This window comes from Rosa rugosa, chromosome 6, assembly GCF_958449725.1.
Source record: "Rosa rugosa chromosome 6, drRosRugo1.1, whole genome shotgun sequence".
Lineage (NCBI taxonomy): Eukaryota > Viridiplantae > Streptophyta > Magnoliopsida > Rosales > Rosaceae > Rosa > Rosa rugosa.
This window is the reverse complement of record NC_084825.1, coordinates 36,189,316-36,215,186: the sequence shown is the minus strand read 5'-3', so window position 1 is coordinate 36,215,186 and position 25,871 is coordinate 36,189,316. Positions and strand designations below refer to the sequence as shown.

Here is a 25,871-nt window from a genome sequence, read left to right as displayed (position 1 = left end):
CAACTCTTTTGGCACAACAGGAGGACAAACATCCCTGCAACAACGAGGAGGAGATCACCAGGAGGTTCAAACTCTTCCTCTGTTCCCCGTGCACGGCGAGGACGTCTTTGGTAACCTGAAGGCTACTTCCGAGGAAGGTAGCGCGTTTGGTTACTATTCTGGTGGCTCAGGCGGTTACCACAGTGGCTCAAACGTTTCTCTTGAGCTCAGCCTCAATCCATCCGGAGCTGCTGACTAGGCTTAGTATAGCATGGTCCGCGTTTTCCTTTTTTTTTTTTTTTTTTTTTTTTGTAATGTAAAATCAATAAGATGGTGTGCATGTTTTCTTTTCTTTTTGTTTAACCAACAACAACACCAAGGATCGAACCTTGGTCACCCAATACTATTTTCAAAACCATAAACAACTCTACTGCACACATCTTTCATAATGATGCAATAAAAACAATCACTCAAAAAGAATCCAACAATCAATTAAGTCGCATCGAGGTCTAGCTAGTATCCTCTGAGTCAAACCAAACACAACAATTTCATCGATAGGATTAGGGATTTATAAAGCTAAACACATCCTGAGTTAGCTAGGAAAAACCCACATCTTTAGAGTTACTCTTACAACTCTTATAGAATCTCGATAATTCCATCTATCAATTGCTTCAACAAAAACTCACCACAATTCAATCCTTAACATTTAGCGATTCAGAAATCGAATCACACTCCATATCACATAGTAATTCACTTGAACCACTATGGATACCTAACAAAGTCACTAAAATCAATACTCAAATTTGTGTTTAACCACTTCATCTAAAATCAGCCACCAAAGGCGCACACTATCGTCCAATATCATTTTACAAAGAGTTGATTCTAACTCTCCCAATTATTTACTGACCAAAATCAACTCCATTGCAAAACATTAAGTGTCCCGCCTACGTAAACTTAAAACACCACACGACTTCAAATTCACTTCAGTCCATCTCCATATTACGATCCAAAACTTAAGAAAACTAGTTCACCACACAAAGGCCACAAAAATTCAATTCCCTTCACTTGAACAAAACTAGGTTCACAAGTCACGGTCAGGTCATCAACCCATGATGTTCAAATGAATAAATTTCAAATCCAGTTTTCTTTGTGAATCGTAAAGTATCGTTCCAAAATGATGCTAGCAACATCAACCACATATATAAGACACATCTCGCGAACTCAATTCAAATTCAGAATCACCAAAACTACTACTAATTTCAATTCTACCAACAATCCTGATTCTGAAGGAATTATAGTACTCAACGACAACCCAAAACAATGGTCGTTCATCTCTAACCATTGAGTACAAAATAAAACTCTGGTCTCGCACCTTAAACCCTGCTTAACAACTTACAATCACAAGGAAGAATTAACCACAATAATTTCTTCCCTAACCTCAACCTTACTCACAAACTCCACAAGCACATCCCATTACAAAACAGGATATCTAATCCCTGATACGTACGTCCCATCCAAACATCTGTACGTCCAACTTAAGAAGGCAAAATTTATATCAATTCATACTCGTATCCACACTAGGTACGTGCATAGGTCAACATTATGCCTTCAACCAACACTTCAACATCCAAAAGGACCTCACTTCCATAAAACAAATCTCACCGACTCATCAGAGTTAAATCTAGAGGTCTCTATTCCTCGAAGATTACAACCTGCGGAAACTAAACTTATTCTAATACGAACTTAGAAGACAACTCTACCGTCCTACTGACATACACGCTGTCTAGACCCCATACTAAGACATACCCAATGATTATACCAGTACCGAAGAGTATATGATGGGGATCCGCTGCAGACGGGCCATCACTCGGGGAGTACTGATTATCACCAAATATGTACCTTACGCTCTGATACCAAACTGTCACGCCCCGAATTTTAAATACAATTAAAATCCGAAACATGAATTATACAACTTAATAGAATAAACGTCCTGAATTTTTTTCTCACAAACAACCACACTTCACACCTCTCAATATTACAATAAATCAAATCCTCAAGTTAATTATTACAACACACTCTCACCAAATCAAATTGTAAGGCTCAATGAGCTTAACTCACCTCACTATTACAAATGCTGTAAAACTATAACAAATACTCTAACCCGCTCGATCACCGCCCTGATTCTCCTGACCTGCAGGATTACCCGCTACACCGTTTGAATAGTGTACCGGGATTGCAACAATACAAACCCGGTAAGCTTTTTGCAAAGCTCGTATGAGTAAATGAAAGGATTGCACGATTTAAAGTAACCAAATCAACTCATGCATAAATTTAACTCAAGTATTTTCTTTGCATAATAATTGAAGTGTACAATGTCACTTCAAGCATCAATCAACTCACATCTCAACATGACTACTCAAAAACAAACAACTGTTTACTCAATATATACTCACAGGCTTATGATTTATTTATATAAATCATCCCATGCAGTATATTATACTTACAGGCTTATGATTAATTAGATTAATCACCCCATTCAGTATATCATACTTACAGGCTTATGATTAATTATATTAATCACCCCATTCAGTATGTCATGTCATACCCAAGGGCATATGATAACTCGTTTATCCCCCAAGCAGTATGATGGCAGACAGACTAGAGCTCTAACTGTATCGTAAAGTGTCACCTGGGCCAAGGTTCACCTTACGAATGACTGCTTTTCTCAATTCACTCGACTCCTCATTTAATTCATCTCAACGACTCAACTATCGCACTTTACTCAATTACCCATTATCATAGACAACACAACATCTAAGATAAATCACATATTCCAAAGGGTAATGCTCAAAATATAACTCAGTAAATTACACCATCCAATATATATTCCACGTAAATATATATATACGTAGTCACCCACACAAGAGTGACCACTAATACCAACTATAGTTCACATGCAATAAAATCTAGAAATTCATTTTTATAGTTTAAATACATTTTACTTACCTATGGACCGTAGTCGATCAAGTCCATATAATTTAAAACAAATATTTATTTTCATAAAACAATTTCCACAATTTCTCAATTAAATAAAATCACCGAATTTCGGTTCGTGAATGAACCATGTGCGATTTACTCACCTCGATATTCCCGCTGCGTCTTCAATTCAACACAATACACACCGAAATCGTTCACCCAAGGGAGACCGTCAATCACCTAATCACACATGACCTTAACTTAGCCAATAGCTCAAAAACATACTCAAACGACAATCCAACGGTCGGATCGAAATTAAATGATGATCCAACGGTCGGATCCTCACGGATCGCCTTTAGGATCACCCCCCAAAAATCATCACGAAGATCCAACGGTCAGATCTTCCTGAATCGTCCTTACTAACATCTTCACAAATTTATACAAAAATCCGACGGACGGATTCTCACGAATCGCCTCCCTAATCACCGTTTTGCATTTATACGAAGATCCAACGGTCGGATCTTCGCCCATGACCACACAAAGCCACTGGGACAGTCATAAGATCATCGTATCAAAACTACAAGTCCATCTGACGGTCCTAACTTCACATATCACAAATCTAACGATCGAAATCGATCGAAACTTAAAAATTCATAACTTCATCATACGATATCCAAAAATTATGAATTATATATGCAAACGATCGTATCGACACGTAGAACACAAAAATGGACAGAAACTGTCCTTGGGGTGTCCGGAGGTCGCCGGAAACCACCATCACAGTGGCGGCACCGCCACCCATCCAAAGTCAAAATTAGACAAAACTCCCAACATCAAAGTCCTTCAACTCAACTCCAATTTCACTTTTCATAACTACACCAAAGTCAGATTATAAGCCAAAAAGTAGAATTTTACCTCGCAAGTTTTGAAACCCGAAGAACCCTAGTTTCCCAATCTTCAAAATTCGATCACCCCGGATCAAATCGCTGCAAGCCTTCTTGGGGATAGCTTCTACTTCCTCTGGGCTAGAAAAGCCCTCAAAGAACTCGAGCTATAGTGGCCGGAGCTGGGAGAACCAAGGTGGCGAAGGAAGACGATTTCCAGCTCGGCTGTGCGGCTTCTCGGTCTTCTAGCGGCCACCACGATGGTTATCTCAAGTCGATGTCTTCTGGAAAGTTGTAGAAAACTTCACGGTGAGAAAAATTGCTTTTGGAATCAGGTCGATCGGAGGCCTGTAGAGGAAGATATGGCCAGACAAAGTAGAGCCCAGAAAAAGTGGGGAAGAGCGATTTCGTCTCCGACGAGGCTCTCTTCTCGACCTTGTAGAGCCTCATACAGGTCGTATTGCACTTCGATTTCTTCTACAAACTCGTAAAGGGGGTCGAGACCAGAAAAACCCACTTTGTTTCACATCAATCGGTGGCCGGATGAGGAAGAACGAAGGTGACGAAGGGAGGGGGTCGCGGCTGGGCTCGGGAGAGAAATGGGGAGAAATTTCTGGAGTTCCAGAAATTCTGTCCTCATTTGCAATATTCGGATTTTTTTTCATATTTATAGAAAATCCCAATTTTCAAATATTCGTAACTTATTCATACGAACTCCGAATATTACGTTCCATATGTCCACGAACTCGTATCGACGCGCTCTACAACTTTCATGAAGGAAGTTTTCCCAATTTCCCAATGTATAAAAAGTCAACTCCTTTGACCCCCCTAAAACGTTCAGTTTTCAAAATAAAATCACGAACTAATTCCACACTCCTCTAAGCTTCGTACTCGTGTCCACGACCACGAAATCATTTCCAAAACGTCATCGGAAATTAACTTGAATTTTTCGGGTATTACACTTTATTTTTGTAATTTCTTTTTTTTGAAATAATTTTTGTAATTTCTTTTACTTGCTGAGTTTGGTTTTGCATCCCCATATGTTTCCTTTTTGAATGTGTTAATCAATCATCCCTCTTATCAGTGCTAGAAACTTTCTCGATCTTAATAAATTATTTGCACTATACTCGGAAGAACTTTTTTTTTTTTTTTTGAAATGGGGTTTGGAACCCAGTTAAGCTGGGAGGCTGTTGAAATAAAAAAAAAAATCACAAATTCAATAAAGGCCTTTATTTAGAAAATACGACGTATCGCTTGTTGGGAGGAAATAGCATAACAAACTCACATGTTTGTCCAAAAGATGGAGTATTGGAGGTCGAAATACAGAGCCAGTTCAAATTAATATGATGGCTTTTAGTTCCATCCTTATCTCCAACAGAACAACAAATGAATGTAGCACGGCCTTATCTTTCAAATTGGAGTGAAGATAGCTAACTAGATATTTGCAGTACATTTCAAATTCAAAATCATCAGTTGCAGCAAAATAAGTGGATGATTGTTGGAAAAAGGAGTCATGCATGCAAATCAACGTCCAAAATGTTTAGTTGGACTTTTCAATTATGATAAGATCAAAGCCAAGCTATCATCAATTCAAATCCCAGCAGCTTTGTGAGAATGCACCGAACACCTACAAACTTGGTCAAACTGATCATTTCAAATTCAAACTGAAGTCATCCTCAAATCTACCTCATCCATTACTCTCCTATAAAAGGAGCTACCACACCGATGGGAGAAAAAAAAAGGGGAGAAATTAAGACCGGAGAGCAGAGGAAGAAAAAAAGGCAGAGAGGCTAGGAGCAGAACAAAAAGAGGAGGTAAAAGCTCGGCAACATTAAAAGCAAAAGCTAGCAACACGGAGGCACACAAGAGAGAGGAGAAAAGAAAGGAGAGAGTTCACACAGCATCGAAGCTCTACAGCATTCCTTAAAGCTTTCTAAGAGAAGCCAGACGGGGAACTGCGTTGCAGTAGAAGACGCTTCATAAATCACAGGTATATAATTATAGTTATCACCTGAAATTACTGAGCTTTCTGTTTCATGGTGCAGACGTTAATATCATCTTGAACGTCGCCACAAATACATAATCCATGAAGCATGGCCAAGATCTCTCTGGAGTGTCTGTTGTTGCTCTCGTCCTCATAATCTCCTGCTGGTGACCAAGGCGATTGCCACATCGGCAATCACGGAGAAGTCAAGCTGCTGCCCACAATAGTCTCTCTGGCACGCATCAAAACCACAACACCATTCCCATGCGGTGCTCTCCTGGTGAAGGACCGCTACGTCAACAAATGATGGTGCTCTCCTGGTGAAGGACTGATGGTGGTGCTCTCCTAGTGAAGGACTGCTGCTTCAACAAATGATGGTGCTCTCCTGGTGAAAGACTGCTGCGTCAACAAATGATGGTGCTCTCCTGGAGAATAATTGCTGCGTCAAAACACATGAATCCCCACAAGCAACGTGATCACCAATATACCAGTGGGGGCATTCCAAAGGGCATTTCAAGCTAATGTACCACAGGGGGCCTTCCCGGACCCTTCAACAGAATCAAGACCATATATGGTCCCTATTGTTAGTCAACATACTCAAGCATTATTTGAGACAAATGACGGCACAAAGCCTGAGACTATATCAGTTATGGTCACAAACGCATCAACAATAGAAGAGCAGCTAGAAGAAATGAAGAGAATGCTAGCTGAAAAAGATGCTCAAATAGCAGCACTGACTTCTCAATTAGCTGCTATGGCCAACATAAGCGATCATAAAAGTGATGAAAAGAGTGATCATGAAAAGGGTGATCGTGAAAAGAACATCAGAGGACATGGTTCCGCAATCACAAGTCTTGAAGACATAAAGACACTAATTGCATAAGGAATCCGTGAAGTATACACATCCTCAAATCCACAGTTCTCTGGGTACTTGAAACCCTACCCTGCTCATTATGATGCATTACCATTCCCCAAGGGCTATCAGAAGCCAACTTTTGACAAGTTCGATGGAGTAGATGGCTCTCCGCATGAACATTTGGCTCATTTCTTCTCAGCATGCGGGGAAACATCGCAGTTAGATGCACTGTTGGTAAGGCAATTTGTTCAGTCTCTAAAAGGAGCAGCTTTTACTTGGTATAGTCAATTACAACCAGGTTCTATCCTCACATGGGACGATATGCAAAGAGCATTTCTGGCACAATTTGTCAGCTCCAAAAACAAAGTCTCGATTATCGACTTGGCTGACACTAAACAGGAATCTGATGAAAGCACCAATGAATTCATATCCAGATGGAGGAGCTTAAACCTTCAATGCTCGGAAAAATTAACGGAGCTTTCGGCTGTACAAATGTGCTCAAACAATCTCTTGCCACATATAGCAACTTTTGTCAGCACCGCAGAACCTCAAACATTCGAAGCGCTAGTCTCAAAAGCTAGCAATGTCGAAAGACAAGTTGCCCGTAAGAAGATTATGACACAGAGGGCATCCTTTAAAGACCATAGAGTCGACAATACAGATGAGTCACTGGCAACCTTTGTTGAAACTGACACCAAGTCGAACAAATGCAAAGGAAAAGAAGGGTCTAGAAAGTTCACTCTCAAAGAAAGGAAAGAAGTCAAATACTCTTTCGATGATGATGATGTCGAACAAATTTTCAGTGAGCTCAACAAAGCACGAGTTATCGAGCCTCCTGAACCAAAACGACAGAGCGAAGTCAACAAGACCAACGACCCCAGATATTGCCAGTACCATCGAATTGTTAGTCATCCAACGAAGGATTGCTTCGTTTGAAGAACATAATCATGGAAATGGTAAACAACAAGGAAATTGAGGTGGAGACATCGTCAGCAAAGTAAAATCGAAATTTGTCTGCGATCTTATCTGTCTCTCAAAAGGTGCTTCAAAAAAAAAAAAAAAAAAAAAGAAGCTCGCTGGATTGAAAACCCGAAAGGGCGGTCCAGGCAAAAATGGAACGGAAAAAAAAATTATTATTATAAAGGCCTGTTGAACAAAAACCCCCACAAAGGGTAGTTCAAGCAAAAGTTAAGGCTCAAAAAAAAAAAAAAAAAAAAAAAAAGCTCGCTGAATTGAAAATCGGAAAGGGCGGTCCAGGCAAAAGTTAGAGCACAAAGCCCCAGAACTACGACGGCTTGATCCCTCAAAAGGGGTACGTAGGCAGTCTAGCCTCAAAAACTAGATGCAGCCACCCAATCAAAAAATATATCTCTATTCCTGAATCAATCAGGAAGAAAGAGAAAATCTGATAAATGAAGCAGTGGGTGTTGCTGGCCAAGCATGAAAGCCTAATTAACATGTGCATATGACAAAATGATGCAGCTTGTCATCGAAGCTCCTGGAAGGAATACAAGTCAAAGAAACTCTTTGAGGAGAAATCTTCTCGAGGGAGATCCGAGTGAGGAGAAATCTTCTCCAAGATGATCCAAGTGAGGAGAAATCTCCTCGAAACAAATCCGAGTGAGGGGAAATCTTCTCGAGGTCGATTTAAATGAGGAGGAATCTCCTTGGTAAAGATCCGAGTGAGTAGAAATCTCCTCGAGCTTGATGTAAGTAAGGAGAAAGCTCTTCGAGAAAGATTCGAGTGAGAGGAAATCTCCTCGAGAAAAATCCTGGTGAGGTGCAATCCCTTCTGGGCTGATCCGGGTAGAAAGGAAAAATCTCTTCAAGAGCACATAGTTTAATACCTGCAAATAGCATGAAAGCTACGAAGGTACAACGGATGCTTCATTTACCAATCAAAAAAATTCCTTCATGGGAACTACGTATGGCTTGATCCCTTCAACGGGTACGTAGGCAGTCTAGTCTCAAACTCTAGATACAGCCACAAAATCATCAAAAAAAAAAAAAAAAACACGTTCTTTTCACCAGCAGGTTGCGATCATATGGCACCAGCCCTTGCATATTTGAAGAACTCCGTGTATGAGTATAAACTACAAATGGCGAAAAGGAAAAATGCATGAATTGCAGTGAAGTCTGAATGCAATTTTGTGCAAGCACAAGCTCGCCTTCGCCAAAAAGAAAGTTGTCAAGCCTCGTACGCGCAAAGCTATTCCACGCACGACGCTTGAGGGGGCAACTGTTGAAATAAAAAAAAAAAAATCACAAATTCAATAAAGGCCTTTATTTAGAAAATACGACGTGTCGCTTGTTGGGAGGAAATAGCATAACAAACTCACATGTTTGTCCAAAAGATGGAGTATTGGAGGTCGAAATACAGAGCCAGTTCAAATTAATATGATGGCTTTTAGTTCCATCCTTATCTCCAACAGAACAACAAATGAATGTAGCACGGCCTTATCTTTCAAATTGGAGTGAAGATAGCTAACTAGATATTTGCAGTACATTTCAAATTCAAAATCATCAGTTGCAGCAAAATAAGTGGATGATTGTTGGAAAAAGGAGTCATGCATGCAAATCAACGTCCAAAATGTTTAGTTGGACTTTTCAATTATGATAAGATCAAAGCCAAGCTATCATCAATTCAAATCCCAGCAGCTTTGTGAGAATGCACCGAACACCTACAAACTTGGTCAAACTGATCATTTCAAATTCAAACTGAAGTCATCCTCAAATCTACCTCATCCATTACTCTCCTATAAAAGGAGCTACCACACCGATGGGAGAAAAAAAAAGGGGAGAAATTAAGACCGGAGAGCAGAGGAAGAAAAAAAGGCAGAGAGGCTAGGAGCAGAACAAAAAGAGGAGGTAAAAGCTCGGCAACATTAAAAGCAAAAGCTAGCAACACGGAGGCACACAAGAGAGAGGAGAAAAGAAAGGAGAGAGTTCACACAGCATCGAAGCTCTACAGCATTCCTTAAAGCTTTCTAAGAGAAGCCAGACGGGGAACTGCGTTGCAGTAGAAGACGCTTCATAAATCACAGGTATATAATTATAGTTATCACCTGAAATTACTGAGCTTTCTGTTTCATGGTGCAGACGTTAATATCATCTTGAACGTCGCCACAAATACATAATCCATGAAGCATGGCCAAGATCTCTCTGGAGTGTCTGTTGTTGCTCTCGTCCTCATAATCTCCTGCTGGTGACCAAGGCGATTGCCACATCGGCAATCACGGAGAAGTCAAGCTGCTGCCCACAATAGTCTCTCTGGCACGCATCAAAACCACAACACCATTCCCATGCGGTGCTCTCCTGGTGAAGGACCGCTACGTCAACAAATGATGGTGCTCTCCTGGTGAAGGACTGATGGTGGTGCTCTCCTAGTGAAGGACTGCTGCTTCAACAAATGATGGTGCTCTCCTGGTGAAAGACTGCTGCGTCAACAAATGATAGTGCTCTCCTGGAGAATAATTGCTGCGTCAAAACACATGAATCCCCACAAGCAACGTGATCACCAATGAAAGCCAAGCATAGGCAGTGATCGACAAAGCCACGGAAAGCTGAAAGAACACAGTCATTAATTAAAGCCACAGTTTGGTCGTTATCAAAGAAGTATTTGACTCGGCTCACCTTCGATCACTACACGGCAGCAACAAAATGGAGCAAGGATGTGGGTTCCCTGGCACCTGCACAAAATGAAGCACCCCTGGTCATCATCAAACCCAAATAGTCGCAGAGGTGCTTAAGCGGTGGAGTGATGTGCTCATATTTTCCTATATTTCTTTGCCTCTTAATCTTAGTATTTATGCTTAGTCCTCCTTATTTCGAGTCATTTATGTTGTTATAGTGTTTTTGTAGGTTTGTCTCATAAAGAGAAGAAAAGAAGCTAAAATGAGCTAACTAGGATTGAAAGACGCCCAGGTCCCAGAATCTGTCTGTGCAGAACATCCAACTTCCTCGAATTACTGGGAGTTACTCAGATCGAATCAGACAATGAGCCTTATATCATTGGAAATCTACGGATGTCAACTTTCTGTAGAATTTTACGGATCTCGATTTCGATTCTTCTAGAGCAAGTTATGATTATTTGAGTGAAGATAGGTCGGACAGGAAATCTGCTCGGGAATTTACAACCATTAGTGGAGAACTCAAGTTCTGTGGCACAAGAGCATCAATCCTAATGTTTCAAGGAAGTTAATTCAGATGAGGATTCAATGATGAACTTATTCCTACTTCTACAAGAGATATTTCAAGCTTTTCCCATTCCAAATGAAGAAAGGAATCTAAATCCAAGTCTTACAAGGAAACATGAAGCCAAAGATGAGCAGAAATCTTCCCTATATAAGGGAGCACAAATTTACATGAGAAGAGAGTCTCGGGAGCACAATGTAGACGCCTAAGGAGCAGAGACGACTCATCCATCTTCCCCATATTTTCCTTTCCATTCTTTTTATGTTTTTCCTATATTTTATTTAGTTATATTTTGCTAAACCTTTTTCTAGGGTTAAGATGATGCCCTATCATGATTGTTTATGTACTTTGATGATTTATTGATGGATTTATAGTTTCTTTATGATGAATTCTTAGTCACTATTTGAATTGATGCTTTATGTTTAAGTTCTTTGATTGATCACCTTAGGGCTTTGCATCTAGTAATTAGAAGATGAATTTGAGGCGTACCTGCAATATAATTCAAATTAGCTTCTTGTGATTAAGAGTTGTGAATTACATTATTGTCGTACCTGAAGTAATGGTTTGCATGATTCTCTTGTTTTCTAGTACGTAATGAGTCCTATGTGTTAAATTTATGCCGTACCTGCAGGATAAACTGCATGTTAGGATATACGACCTCTGCCGTACCTGGAGAGAATCATACACTTAAGGAAAACTATGGTCTAAGTGCCGTACCTGGACTTAGATACGAGAATTGTCATCAAAATAAATAAAAGAATCTGTTAATATTGCATCAAAACATAAATAGGATTGTTAGTGGTTGATTTCGAAACCCTAGGTTTTATCATTATTTGTTTGTTTCTTTAATTTTCACATTATTCCTTTATTAGAAAACCCAAAAATCAATACTTTCTTTATCTTAATTGTTTGTGTTTTTGTGTTTGGATTAATTAGGTTAGTATTTAAATTGATTATCAATCCTCAGTTGGAACGACCTCGTACTTGCACACTATACTAACGACGATTCGTGCGCTTGCGAGTTTTAATTAAAATTTCACAACATGGAGGCAGTGAATATCAATGCTCACAAACTTCTGCGAATGGAGTAGTCCAGTTGACACGAAGGATGGAAAAAGCTCGAGCAATCCCAGAAGATATGTCGAAGCTTCAAGCGACAAGAAGATCAACAATGAAGTTCTTTTGGCTCTTCTGCTCTCTGTTCAAAGCATGAATAATAAAAAAAATGGCAGCAAGTCACCTCTCAAGTTGCCACGTTAAACTTGGAGGTGGAGGAATGTTCAAGGCCTGCATCAAAGAACTATGATGGTCAAAGTTTGCTGCAAGGTTGCTTTGAATAAGAGTCAGGCAACGAGGACCAAGAAACGATGCAAGTTTAATAATACAAGACATCATGCCAAAGTAATGAGTTCGTGAAGTGATTAACACACAACAAGACAAAAATCTCATTATGCAATTATGCATAATTGTCAAACCATGGTGCTGTAGTTGTAGCTTTATGGGGATTAAATGGCAAAATGACAGAGAGCTAATGTCCAGGTCTTTGAAAAAGAGACAAACTATGCAATTGAATCGGTGGCATAAATAAAAAAAAAGGGGCTAGTTGAAGTGGTGCCGCACTCGTGCAATTCCAATGGATGTCTACTACGGGTCTTTGAGTTTCTGTTAGTTGAAGACGAAAATTGGGCTCAAGTTGGGTGCATACGTAAAATTAATGGGTGTCCATATCACTCTATACCTTGCAAGCTTTTGGGTTGTTTCGGTGCACTACAGAGCCTACTTCAAACCAGTATCACACTCAATAAACTTCAGAGCAGTCCAAATCCCGTTTCAAGTCTCAAGGCCTGTTAAAAGCTCGACACTGTGGGTGCCCAAATCAAATCAACGGACGCTCCATGAAAATCGGGTGTCCACAAAAAAAATGTGTTCTTTAGACGGGTTCGAAAAATAATATACATACACCCGCCGAACACAAAAGTCGGTACAAAACCAGAAATACCAGAACTGAATGAACTACAGTGGTTTGATCCCTTCACAGGGTATGTAGGCAGTCTAGCGACCCACTAGATGCAACCGCAACTCCAAACAGAATCCCTGACTCCACCAGTCAAATTCAACCAGTCCCAAATGAATCACTGACTCCAGTCAAATTCTCCCAACACCAGAAAAATCAAATTCATTCCCAAATCACACAAATAAAGTCCAAACCAAATTCAAGGGCGTTAAACACTTTCCCAAACACAAATTCAAAATAAATGGGTCATCTACCCATTTAAATCTCAAAAGCCGGAACTACATGTGGTTTGATCCCGCAAAGGGGTATGTAGGCAATCTAGAAACAAACTAATCTAGATACAACCGCGTCCTATACACAAAATCGAATCTCTGGTCCACTTAAACCAAATTCGTCCCAAACACTACGTACTCTCATTCCAAAATCAAAGCCCTCCAATGAGTCATCCACTCATTGGAACTCTTGAACTACGAGTGGCTTGATCCCTCTCCAAGGGTACGTAGGCAACCCATTCAAATATCCGGGTGCAGCCGCAAAAACAAACAAACACACATCCCATCAATTGGTTTCTTCATAAATGGAATCAAAGGGTGTTTCCCTGTAACAAGGGATTGTAATTAAGAGACACATTCTGTCTTGAATGGGTCGAACCCGAAATAATAAAAACTCTATTCACTAAATGAATACGAGTGAAATTATGTTGGGTGACATTTTCGCTCACTGTGTGCAATATTTTCTCTCAACAGAGGCTCAGCCCCACGCCCATATTATTATTTATTATAGACTGACGCATCAGGGGGGGGGGACGTAATACCTGAACCCCGAGCGCTCATAGAAGCTTTACAAAAATCCTCATAGAGGACATCCTGTAGGTAAGCAGGAGCCTCTTCTAAAGAAATGTCAACAACATGACCTAGACTAGCAAAGTGGGCTAATCTATCTGTCACACTATTTGCTTCTCTAAAAATATGTCGAATTACAATAGTATCAAAAGCACTAATATAATCTTTGCAATCATCAATAATTCGACTAACCTCCGAGTTATCCTCCCCTTGATAGTTCAACGCATTAACTAGAATGGCCGAGTCACTTTCAACTTCGATTTCTCTCCATCCTTGGTGTATTGCAAGTAACAAGGCCGCTCTGCAGGCCTCAGCCTCGCACTGGAATGCAGAACTAACAAAGACCAGTGACCTGGACCACGTAGCATGAACTTTGCCAGCAAAATCCCTTACAATAACACCAATTCCACCACGACCCCCATCTCGTTGAAAAGACCCATCAATATTTAACTTGAGCCTGCTATACTCGGAAGAACTTAATTAAGTGGAGTGTTCTGGAGTTCTTTAGTTTTTTTAATTCTAGACGTTTGTGCATGCATCATAATTTAATCAATAATGTGTAATAATTAGTTCTCTTCTATTAGACAAGAAAAAACACACCGTATTGGTGTGGATAACTAATTAAAGGGTTCTTGACTCAAACACACCGGTGATGATGGTGCTTCACCGCCTCCGGTCGAAGAACAAGACCTGCGAGACCTTGTACTTTTTGAAGCCGCTGAGCTGGACCACAATGTCGGCCGGCAAGCCGTGAGAGTCCCACGAATCGTTCACCACGGTGGGTTTGCTCCGATTCGGTGCCTAGAGCATTTTCTGGGTGCCCAAATTTTTTGTTTTATTTTTATTATATTTTTTTTTGTAAACTGTGGACAGAAGGCATAGAAGGAAAGAAAAAGAAAAAGAAAAGTTTTATGAGGGGGAAATACAAGTCTATTAGGGGGCAATAGACGTTTTGAATTGACGTAATCTCCTTTTTTTTTTTTTTCTTTAATCAAAGTTTTATTTGTCTAAATTTATGGAGATTAGTTTCTATTCTAGCAACCGAAAGTTCTATTGGGGGGCAATAGACGTTTTGAATTAATATAATCTCCTCATTTTTTTTTTCTTTAATTAAAGTTTTATTTGTCTAAATTTAGGGAGATTAGTTCCCATTCCGACGATTGAAAGTTCATTTGGGGGCCAATTAGACGTCTATTGGGGGGCATAACCTGTGAGATCTCCGCCGACCTCCGGCGAGGTTTTTAGAGAAGTCTGGTGGGTGGTGGCCATGACAGGTGATCAAAATCCGGCTGCTGATGACCGGACTCTAGTGACCGGTGGCGGGAATCCGGCAGCTGGTGATCGGAGTCCGGCGAAATCTCCTATGGCTTCTCTCTCTCTCTCTCTCTCTCTCTCTCTCTCTATATATATATATATATATATATATATATATATATATACAGATCCTATCCAGAGCGAGGCCTCGCTCTTAAATTTCAGAGCGAGGCCTCGCTCTTAAATTTCAGAGCGAGGTTAGGGTTTAGGGTCACTTTTTGGTCGTATATATATATATATATATATATATATATACATATCCTATCCAGAGCGAGGTTAGGGTGCCCTGTATATATATATAATTGCATGACTGGCTAATAATTTATTCACTAAATGATTTATTAATATTGGGAGTCACGACTGCAGTTTTCTATGAATAATTCTCCTGCAGGTTAATTTTAGTTTGAACATTCTTGCATACTACATTATTCAACCACAGTTACACATTTGAATCAAACTAGGGGTCGTCAACGGGCCGGGCCGGGCCCGGCCCATTCATAGCGGGCTTGGGCCGGGCCTTGCTATATTTTTAAATAATGGCGGGCCGGGCCGGGCCGGGCTTTATTAAAAATCGAAGGATCCAAGCCCGTCCATATAAAGCGGGCCTTGCGGGCTTTATTTATAAATAAATATTTAAAGACACAAATTTTTTTTTTTTTAATCAAGCAATGGAAATTCATTGGATAATGATCAAATACAACCAAAGATAACAGATCTATATTGTACCAAAAAAAATCTACATTTATATATAGATACTAATTTATTGATAAATAAATTTTTAAAGACACTAATTTTTATAAATCTATATTTATACATCATACACTCCAAAGAGCAACATATAGCAATTCAAATAAAATGAGAAAACTGACCGTTGGATGTGATTATTACAATAAATTATACGTGTGGTTAAAAATTTAGTCAATTTCACCGTAGTTTCGAACCCGATCGGATTGGTCAACCGTAGTCACTTGCATGTTTTCTTGGTTGACTGGTGGCGTGATGACCGCAAAACTTGCTTATTTTTTTACATCACGTTTGTAAATATTTCATCGATGGATGTGCGTGGACATAAGATAAAAAAATTCAATTTTAATTACAAATACATTGGCCTATACCAATTTGCCTCTTAAAGTTGTATGACTTGGTACAATGCATTTAAATTGTTGAGGTTCATTCTAAAGCAAACATGAAGTGGAAAATGAATTTGGAAAAACCAACCGTTTGATGGAGAGATTGTAATATTTTATGGTGGTTGTAAAAAATCCAGCCAATTTGGTTTTCGTTTCGAATTCGATCAACTAGGTCAAACATAGTTACTCTTATAAACTTATATTTATATATGGACAAATTACTGGTCACATCCTCATCTTTTTGTGATTCGACAGTTCAGTCCCTCGTATCGTAATTTTAACAAGTAACTCCTCAGACAATCAAATTTCACACAATTTGGTCCAAAATGACCATTTTACCCCTCACTTTTTTTTCTTTTTTTTTTTAATTCTTCTCTCGTTTTTTTTTTGGTTTTTTTTTTCTGCTTCTCTCTCACTCTGTCACTCTCTAACATCACCGCCAAATCCAATCACCACCACCACAACCACTCCACCCCTCCCTCCACCGCATCCTCAACCCCTCGCCGCCACCACAAGGGCTTCTCCCAGCCGGAAAGCTTCGGAATCCTCGCTGCGCTCCCTGAACGAGAATCCTCCTCTCTGAATGCCCGGAGCAACTCTCACTTCTACCACAAGGCCTCGGCCTCGCTGTCCTCCTCGTCTTCATCGTCGTACGCGCATATGATTCCGACGATTCCGAAACCCGGACCAGAAGAGAGACATGAAATCTAGAGGAGGAGAGAGAAACTAGATCTGTGTTTCTCTCTCTCCTCCGACACCCACTTTCGGTCACCACCGTGACTCACCTCCACCACCACGGACTCACCTCACCGACCTTCGACGAGTTCAACGCAACCTCCATGACATCCGGCAGCAACCCACGAGTCGAGGCCGGCGAGGCCAAGATCTGATTTGGGCACCCATAGGCCATAGCGCCCTCCCACCGTCTCCGCCTCCCTCCCCAACCTCAAATCCACCGTCCATTTCCTCACCTTAGTGGGCTTCTCCACCGAGTTTCGCCGCCTAGTCGGTATGTGCCCCGTAGCCTCCATGACATCCGACAGCAACCCACGAGTCAGAGGCCGGCAAGGCCAAGATCTGATTTGGGCACCCATAGGCATAGCTCCCTCCAATCGTCTCCGCCTCCCTCCCTGACCTCAAATCCACCGTCCATTTCCTCACCTCAGTGGGCTTCTCCACCCCCGAGTTCCGCCGCCTAGTCGGTATGTGCCCTGAAATCCTCGGCTCCATGATCATTCATCCATGGTCTACTTTGGAGGGGGAGAGCGAGAGGGGCGAAGTGGAATTGGAGAAGAGAGAGGGACGAAAAATGAGGCTCAGGCGAGTTGCCGAGAGAGAGAGGAGAGACAGAGAAGCAGAAAAAAAAAAAAAAAAAAAAAAAAAACAGAGAGAGAGAGAAGAATTTAAAAAAAAAAAAAAAGTGAGGGGTAAAATGGTCATTTTGGACCAAATTGTGTGAAATTTGAATGTCTGAGGAGTTACTTGTTAAAATTACGATACGAGGAACTGAACTGTCGAATCCCAAAAAGATGAGGATGTGACCAGTAATTTGCCCTTTATATATCACACTCCAAAGAGTAACCTCTATCAATTCAAAGAAAATGGGAAAACCAACCGTTGGATGTGATTATTACAATAAATTATGAGTGTGGTTAAAAATTTAGGCAATTTCACCATAGTTTCGAACCCGATCGGATTGGTCAACTGTAGTCACTTGCATGTTTTCTTGGTTGACCGATGGCGTGATGACCGCAAAACTTGCTTATTTTTTTACATCACGTTTGTAAATATTTCATCGATGGATGTGCGTAGATATAAGATACAAATTTCAATTTTAATTACAAATACATTGACCTATACCAATTTGCTTCTTAAAGTTGTATGACTTATATATTGCATTTAAATTGTTGAGGTTCATTCTAAAGGAACCATGAAGTGGAAAATGAATTTGGAAAAACCAACCGTTTGATTGAGAGATTGTAATATTTTATGGTGGTTGTAAAAATTCCAGCCAATTTGGTTCTCATTTCAAATTCGATCAACTAGGTCAAACTTAGTTACTCTTACAAACCTATATTTATATATCACACACTCCAAAAAGCAACCTCTACCAATTCAAAGAAAATGGGAAAACCGACCGTTGGATGTGATTATTACAATAAATTATGAGTGTGGTTAAAAATTTAGTCAATTTCACCATAGTTTCGAACCCGATCGGATTGGTCAACCGTAATCGCTTGCATGTTTTCTTGATTGACCGATGGCGTGATGACCACAAAACTTACTTATTTTTTTACATCACGTTTGTAAATATTACATCGATGGATGTACATGGACATAAGATAAATATGTGTGTGTGTGTCTATATGAATATGTAAACACACACACATATATATCTATATATATATGTACATATATTATATCTATATCTATATATATATATATATATAGGATTTTTCTCAGGTAAGGATGTCCTTAGTTTTTCTTATGGAACGGATTTACTGTTTTCACCCACTTTCCGATCACATTTTCACATCTTAACCGTTCAGTTTTTAGGTCCTAATGTATGGATCACCTCTGCAAAATTTCAGCCAATTTGGTGATCGTTAAGGCGTCCAAAACTGCAATTTACACGAACGAACCGAATCTGTCAAACCGGAACCGTTCGTTTACATTGTTGTAATTTGCAGTTTTGGATGCCTTAATGATCACCAATTTGGCTGAAATTTTGCAGAGGTGATCTATACATTAGGACCTAAAAACTGAACGGTTAAGATGTGAAAATTTGATCGGAAAGTGGGTGAAAACCGGAAATTCGTACCTAAGAAAAACTAAGGACATCCTTAGTGTAGCCGGACTGTATATATATATATATGCATGCAGGCACACAAACAAATATATGTAAACACACACATATTTCTATATATATGGATATATATATATATATATATATATATATATATATATATATATATATATAAGATTTTTCTCAGGTGCGGACGTCCGTACTGAAATTTCGGTACGGATTTCCTGTTTTCGACCACTTTCAGGCCACATTTTTGCATCTTAACCGTTTAGTTTTTAGGTCCTAATGTATAGATCACCTCTACAAAATTTCAGCCAATTTGGTGATCGTTAAGGCATCCAAAACTGCAATTTACACGAACGGACTGAATCTGTCGAACCGGAACCGTTCGTATTTATAATGGTAAATTGCAGTTTTTGATGACTTAACGATCACCAAATTGGCTGAAATTTTGCAGAAGTAATCTATACATTAGGACCTAAAAACTGAACGGTTAAGATGTGAAAATGTGATCGGAAAGTGGGGGAAAACTGGAAATCCGTACCGTCCGCACCGTAGCCGGACTGTATATATATATAGAAATATGCATGCAGACACACAAACAAATATATGTAAACACACACATATTTCTATATATATGGATATATATATATATATATATATATATAAATAAACACACACATGTATATATATCTATAAACACACACAGTCACACACATATATATCTATATAAACACACACACACACACACACACACACACATATATATATATATATATATAAAATAGTTTACGGGCTTTTACGGGCCGGGTTTAGCGGGCTTTTCGCGGGCCGGGCCAGGTTTCAAACCCCTAAACCAAGCCCGGCCCTCTACCCACCGAGCCGGGCCTATGGCGGGCTTTTTGGCGGGCCGGGCCGGGCTTTTTGATGAGGCCTAAATCAAACACCACATTATCACTTGGCTAGCCGGCCATTAAGTTAAGTCAAGTCAATACCTAACCTGCTTCATTAACCAATATTTCCACTGACGAAATTGATGTGAAACACAGCTCGAAACCAAATAATATTTCCTAATTTTATAATATCTTAGAAATAAATAACAAGAAGAGGTCGGTATCAACACACACCAAAGTTGAATAACTCATCACAGAGTTGAATGTACAAGTTCTTTATTCATTACACAAAACCAAGAAGCGTTGAAGCAAAACTAATACCAAAAGATTGATTTTTGAACAAGACATACGGTGGCTTTCCCGTAAGTAGTTTTTGTTAGGAATTTGACCTAAAATTCCTCTTGCGGAAGCAGATAAGTGCAAAACAATATAGATAAACGATCGAGAAAACAAACACGAACTTGTTAACGAGGTTTAGCAAAGAACTTTGCCTACGTCCCCGGGCTGCTTGGGTTTCACTATAGAAGAAGAAGAATACACGAACAAGAATACAAGAATCTCTCACAAGAAGTTCTCACCAACTCTCAAGACCTCACTTGCTCTCTCTGTTTAATGCTTCAAAGACTTGATCTACTACTACAACCTATGCCCCTATTTATAGATATCTAACTAGACCCTATAAGACATTGGAAACCTATTCCCAATAGACATAGAAACCATTACCAAGTAGGATTATGTAAGCAGGTAGGAAACAATCAAAACTCCTCTTTGATCAAGGATTAACAAATCCTTATCCTATGTGGAATCGGATCCACACACCTAACAATCTTCCACTTGGAGCCGATTACGCTAGTAGCTAACATTCTTCAATACTCTTCAATCATAGCCAACACAAAACCCATTATCATAGCCAACATCTCCTTCTTCAAACTTGGAGACCAACTGAAGCCAAGCACAGATTCAATTTACTTATTGACACAGACTTAGTCAACATATCAGCAGGATTCTCACTTCCTTGAATCTTCAACAATTGCAGCACTTCATTCTCCACGAGTTCTCGTATGTAGTGATACTTCATAGGAATGTGTTTAGTCCTTGAATGAAAAGCAGGGTTCTTTGCCAAGTGAATTGCACTTTGACTATCACTATGCAATGCACAATTCTCTTGCTTTTTACCCAATTCCTCCAACAGACCCTTTAGCCACACCATCTCCTTACCAGCCTCTGAGACTGCTACATACTCGGACTCCGTTGTAGACAGGGCCACTTGCCCTTGCAAATTTGAGACCCAAGATACGGCAGCACCACCCACAGTATACACATAACCAGTAGTACTCCGACAAGTATCATGATCTCCTGCCGAGTCTGCATCAACATATCCTTGTAGTTCAGCACTACCTCTCTTGAAACAAAGAGACATATCAGTAGTACCCCGAAGATACCTCATGATCCACTTCACAGCCTCCCAATGTTGCTTTCCTGGATTACTCGTGTACCTACTCACAACTCCAACTGCATGAGCAATATCGGGTCTAGTACACACCATAGCATACATTAAGCATCCAACTGCCGATGCATAAGGTACATTCTTCATATATTCTTTCTCTTTTTCGCTCTTGGGTGATTGTTCCTTGGACAATTTAAAGTGAGCCGCCAATGGTGTTCCTACAGCCTTCGATTCATCCATATTGAATCGCTTAAGCACCTTTTCAACATACTCCGCTTGTGAAAGCTTCAGAGTACCAGCCACTTTTTCACGGATAATCTTTATACCTAAGATTTTCTTCGCCTCACCCAAATCCTTCATCGCGAACTGGTTTGACATCTCTCTCTTCAACTTCTCAATCTCATTGAAGTCTTCCCCAGCTATCAACATATCATCCACATACAATAAAAGAATTATAAAAGAATGACATCTTGTGTAGCCACTCCCACACATGAAAGCATTAAACTTCTTATACCACTGTCTTAGGGCTTGTTTCAAGCCATATAGGCTCTTTTGCAGTTTGCATACCAAGTCCTCCTTACCAGGTGCTATAAAACCTAGTGGTTGCTTCATGTATATGACCTCCTTCAAATCACCATGAAGAATAGCAGTCTTGACGTCTAGCTGCTCCAAATACAGACCTTCAGCTTCCACTAAACCAAGCACCACTCGGATTGTGGTATGTTTCACAACCGGCGAAAATATCTCATCAAAATCAATTCCCTCCCTTTGCTGAAAACCTTTCACAACCAACCTTGCCTTGTAACGTTTGCTCCCATCAACTTCTTGCTTAATCTTGTAAATCCATTTGTTATGCAGTGCTTTCTTGCTTGTTGGTAACTTAGCTAACTCCCAAGTATTGTTGAACATGAGAGAGTCCATCTCATCTTGCATGACACCCTTCCACTTAGCAGAATCTTTATGTTGCATTGCCTCACCATAACTCACGGGTTCACCACAGTCAGTTAACAACAAATAGTTAGCACAAGGCGAGTATTTATCAGCTGGTATTCCTTTAGTACTTCTTGACGATACTCTTGGCACAAAAGGAGGTGTCACTGGCTCATCACTAGGAACTTGTTCTTCAGGTTGTGCGACCTCAGGAGCTTCTTGTTGTTGTCGTTCCTCCCCATGATTTCCCTTAGACACATCTTCATTGGACAATTCTTCCAACCTTGCAAACTGCCGATCTTTTCTTACAGGACTTTTAGGCTCTGCTGCTTGCCTATTCTTGTACATCACCTCTTCATTAAAGATGACATTCCTGCTCCTTACAACTTTCTTATTCTGCATATCCCAAAACCTATAGCCAAGCTCGTCACCGCCATAGCCTATGAATATGCACTTTTGAGACTTGGGATCCAACTTGCTTCTCACACCGGACTCAATGTGAACATATGCCACGCAACCAAACACTCTTAAATGCGATAGGCCTATCTCTTTTCCAATCCATTTTTCCTCAGGTAGGAGATGATTCAATGGTACTGATGGTCCACGGTTAATTAAATAAGCAACAGTATTAACCGCATCAGCCCAAAACATGTCTGGCAATCCTGCGTGTATCCTCATACTCCTTGCGCGCTCATTCAGAGTCCTATTCATGCGTTCAGCCACTCCATTCTGCTGTGGAGTTCCGGGAATTGTCTTCTCCATCCTAATCCCATTCTCTGCACAATACTCTTTGAAATCATTACCACAGTATTCACCTCCATTATCCGACCTCAGACATTTGATCTTTGACCCGGTCTCATTCTCTACGATCGCCTTCCACTTCTTGAAAGTATCAAATACTTCCCATTTATTTTTCAAGAAATAAACCCATACTTTCCTTGTGGAGTCATCAATATAAGTCACATAGTGCTTTGAGCCACCTAACGAAAGTTCCGGTGCAGGTCCCCACACGTCAGTATGAACCAACTCTAGTTTTGTATCTTTTGGTGCCTTGCCACCCTTTGAGAAACTAACAACCTTTTGCTTCCCAAATATGCAGTCTTCACAAAGCCCAATCTTCACTGAGTTCACACCATGTAGTTTACCTTTCGACTGAAGTACACCTATACCTTTCTCACTGATGTGCCCAAGTCTACGATGTCATAAGTATGCATCTTCATTTTTCTCAACGATCGCAGTGCCTTCATTGTTCTCAACAATAGCAACAATATTCAAGGTCGTATAAAATGTCCCTGTCTTGATTCCACGAGCTAACACCATAGCTCCTTTACACACCTTCCACGTACCTTTCTCAAAGGTAGTGCGACATCCTTCATCATCCAACTGACCCACAGAGATCAAATTCCTCTTCAACCGCGGTATGTGTCTAACATTGGTCAAGGTCCATGTTCCACCATTTGTCAGTGAAATCTTCACATCACCCCTTCCCACAATCCCCAAGGCTCCACCATCAGCAAGAAACACTTTGCCAAAATTACCACGTCGGTAATTCACCATGAGCTCTTGTTGTGAAGTTGAGTGAAATGACGCTCCAGAGTCTATGATCCACGACTCCAATGGTGCTTCAGTAACGCTTAGTACAAGTGCATCCGAATCAAACTCAGTTGTGTTTGCCATCTTCATTGTCTCCTTCCACTGGTTACAGTCTCTCTTGACATGTCCAGATTTCCCACAATGCCAACACCCATCGGACCACTTTCCTGACTTGGACACGCTTCGGCCTTTTCCAGGTGCCCTAGACTTGGACCTTCCACGATTGTTGTTTGAGTTCTTGTTGAACGTTCTACCTCTATTTTCTATAGAGAGCGCAGAACTTGAAGGATCTTCAAGGTTATTTTGTCTTCGCGTCTCTTCATTCAGAAGAATGTCACACATCATTAAACTTCAGCTTCTTCGTAGTCCCAGCTCCACTACAAATCGAGTTCACAGTCACATCCCAATCCGAAGGCATGGAAGTCAACAACACCAAAGCTTTGATGTGTTCGTCGAATTTAACATCCACCGATGCTAGTTGCTCGATAATATCACCAACTATCCCAACTTGCTGGCGAACAGATATACCCTTACCCATCTTCAAAGTGAACAGCCGCCTCATCAAGTACAACTGTTGAACGACATTTGGCTTCTCATACATGTTGGACAAACTATCCATCATCCCCTTCAACGTAGTCTCCTTGATAACAAATCGCCGTACATCATTCGAAAGCGATAGTTGAACGGCTCCAAGGGCCATCCTATCCATCTCGACAAATTCTTCCTCCTTCATATCTTTTGGGAGCTTGCCCTCTAAAGTCTTAGCAAGCTTCTTCATATTCAAGTAGTCCTCGATTTGTGACCTCCAGAGGCTAAAGTCACTACCGTCGAACTTATCGACCCTCTTCTCAACGTCTTCTATACTCATTGTTTCCACTCTAGAGCCTAAGCTTTGGTACCACTTTCTTAGGAATTGGACCTAAAATTCCTCTTGCGGAAGCAGACAAGTGCAAAACAATATAGATAAACGATCGAGAAAACAAACACGAACTTGTTAACGAGGTTCAGCAAAGAACTTTGCCTACGTCCCTGGGCTGCTTGGGTTTCACTATAGAAGAAGAAGAATACACGAACAAGAATACAAGAATCTCTCACAAGAAGTTCTCACCAACTCTCAAGACCTCACTTGCTCTCTCTGTTTAATGCTTCAAAGACTTGATCTACTACTACAACCTATGCCCCTATTTGTAGATATCTAACTAGACCCTATAAGACATTGGAAACCTATTCCCAATAGACATAGAAACCATTACCAAGTAGGATTATGTAAGCAGGTAGGAAACAATCAAAACTCTTCTTTGATCAAGGATTAACAAATCCTTATCCTATGTGGAATCGGATCCACACACCCAACAGTTTTAACAGACAGTGGCATTTCTTTAAATAATGCAATTTTAAAAGTTGATATTTGGCGGGTCAATGGCTCAAGGGTGTTTTTTTTTTTTTTGTTAATCATATTCTTTGGATCCAAAATGAACATTTTGGTCTGACAAGGCACGTCTTGGAGAAATTGAGCCAATGTTAGTGGCTCAAGCTATATATTGTCGACAAGTTCGAAATATATATTTAGAGGCTAAATAAAGCCTACTATGAAAGCATGGAAGCATGGAAACATGAAAAGTCAACTTTAGCACATTTTCCTACTTCGGCTAGGAAAAACCGAGCTAAACAAGGAAGGAGGGGCGGCAGACAGACCAAATGAACTTGAAATGAGCTGAAACTCTGCAGATCCATTCTAGACAGCCCAAGGATCATTTATTATGAAGAGTGCCAGAGCTTTTTTTGAGTGGAAGGCCTTCAAACAATCAGCCCAATTTTCTACAGAAGCAAAACTGGAAAACTGGACCTGTAAGAGGTCCAGCAGCATTTTCGGCCCACCCACATGGAATAAAAATCTGAAAATTTGTCAGGATGATCTACACTCATAGTGGAACATTTCATATGCAGAAGTCGAAGGCATATAATGAAGTCTTGTTGGAGAAATAATTGAAGGAATAAAGGGGCAGAAACTGACCTAAAACCAGCTCAA

The 25,871-nt window shown here is 40.3% G+C and overlaps 1 protein-coding gene and 1 long non-coding RNA gene across 2 annotated transcripts; one reads left to right on the top strand and one right to left on the bottom strand.

Annotated features, from left to right (window-relative positions):
• Window positions 1-1,598: 1,598 nt before the first annotated feature.
• LOC133717898 (uncharacterized) lies at window positions 1,599-4,315 on the bottom strand. Its single transcript, XR_009850023.1, has 3 exons — window positions 3,871-4,315; window positions 3,120-3,195; window positions 1,599-2,185 (listed from the first exon to the last, which is right to left on the bottom strand). It is a non-coding gene; the product is annotated as an uncharacterized LOC133717898 (long non-coding RNA).
• A 2,079-nt stretch (window positions 4,316-6,394) lies between these two features.
• LOC133716689 (uncharacterized) lies at window positions 6,395-7,615 on the top strand. The gene is made up of 2 exons (XM_062143366.1): window positions 6,395-6,659; window positions 6,708-7,615. Exons 1-2 carry the CDS (start codon window positions 6,395-6,397, stop codon window positions 7,613-7,615), a joined length of 1,173 nt encoding a protein of 390 aa, XP_061999350.1.
• The last annotated feature ends 18,256 nt before the right edge of the window (window positions 7,616-25,871 follow it).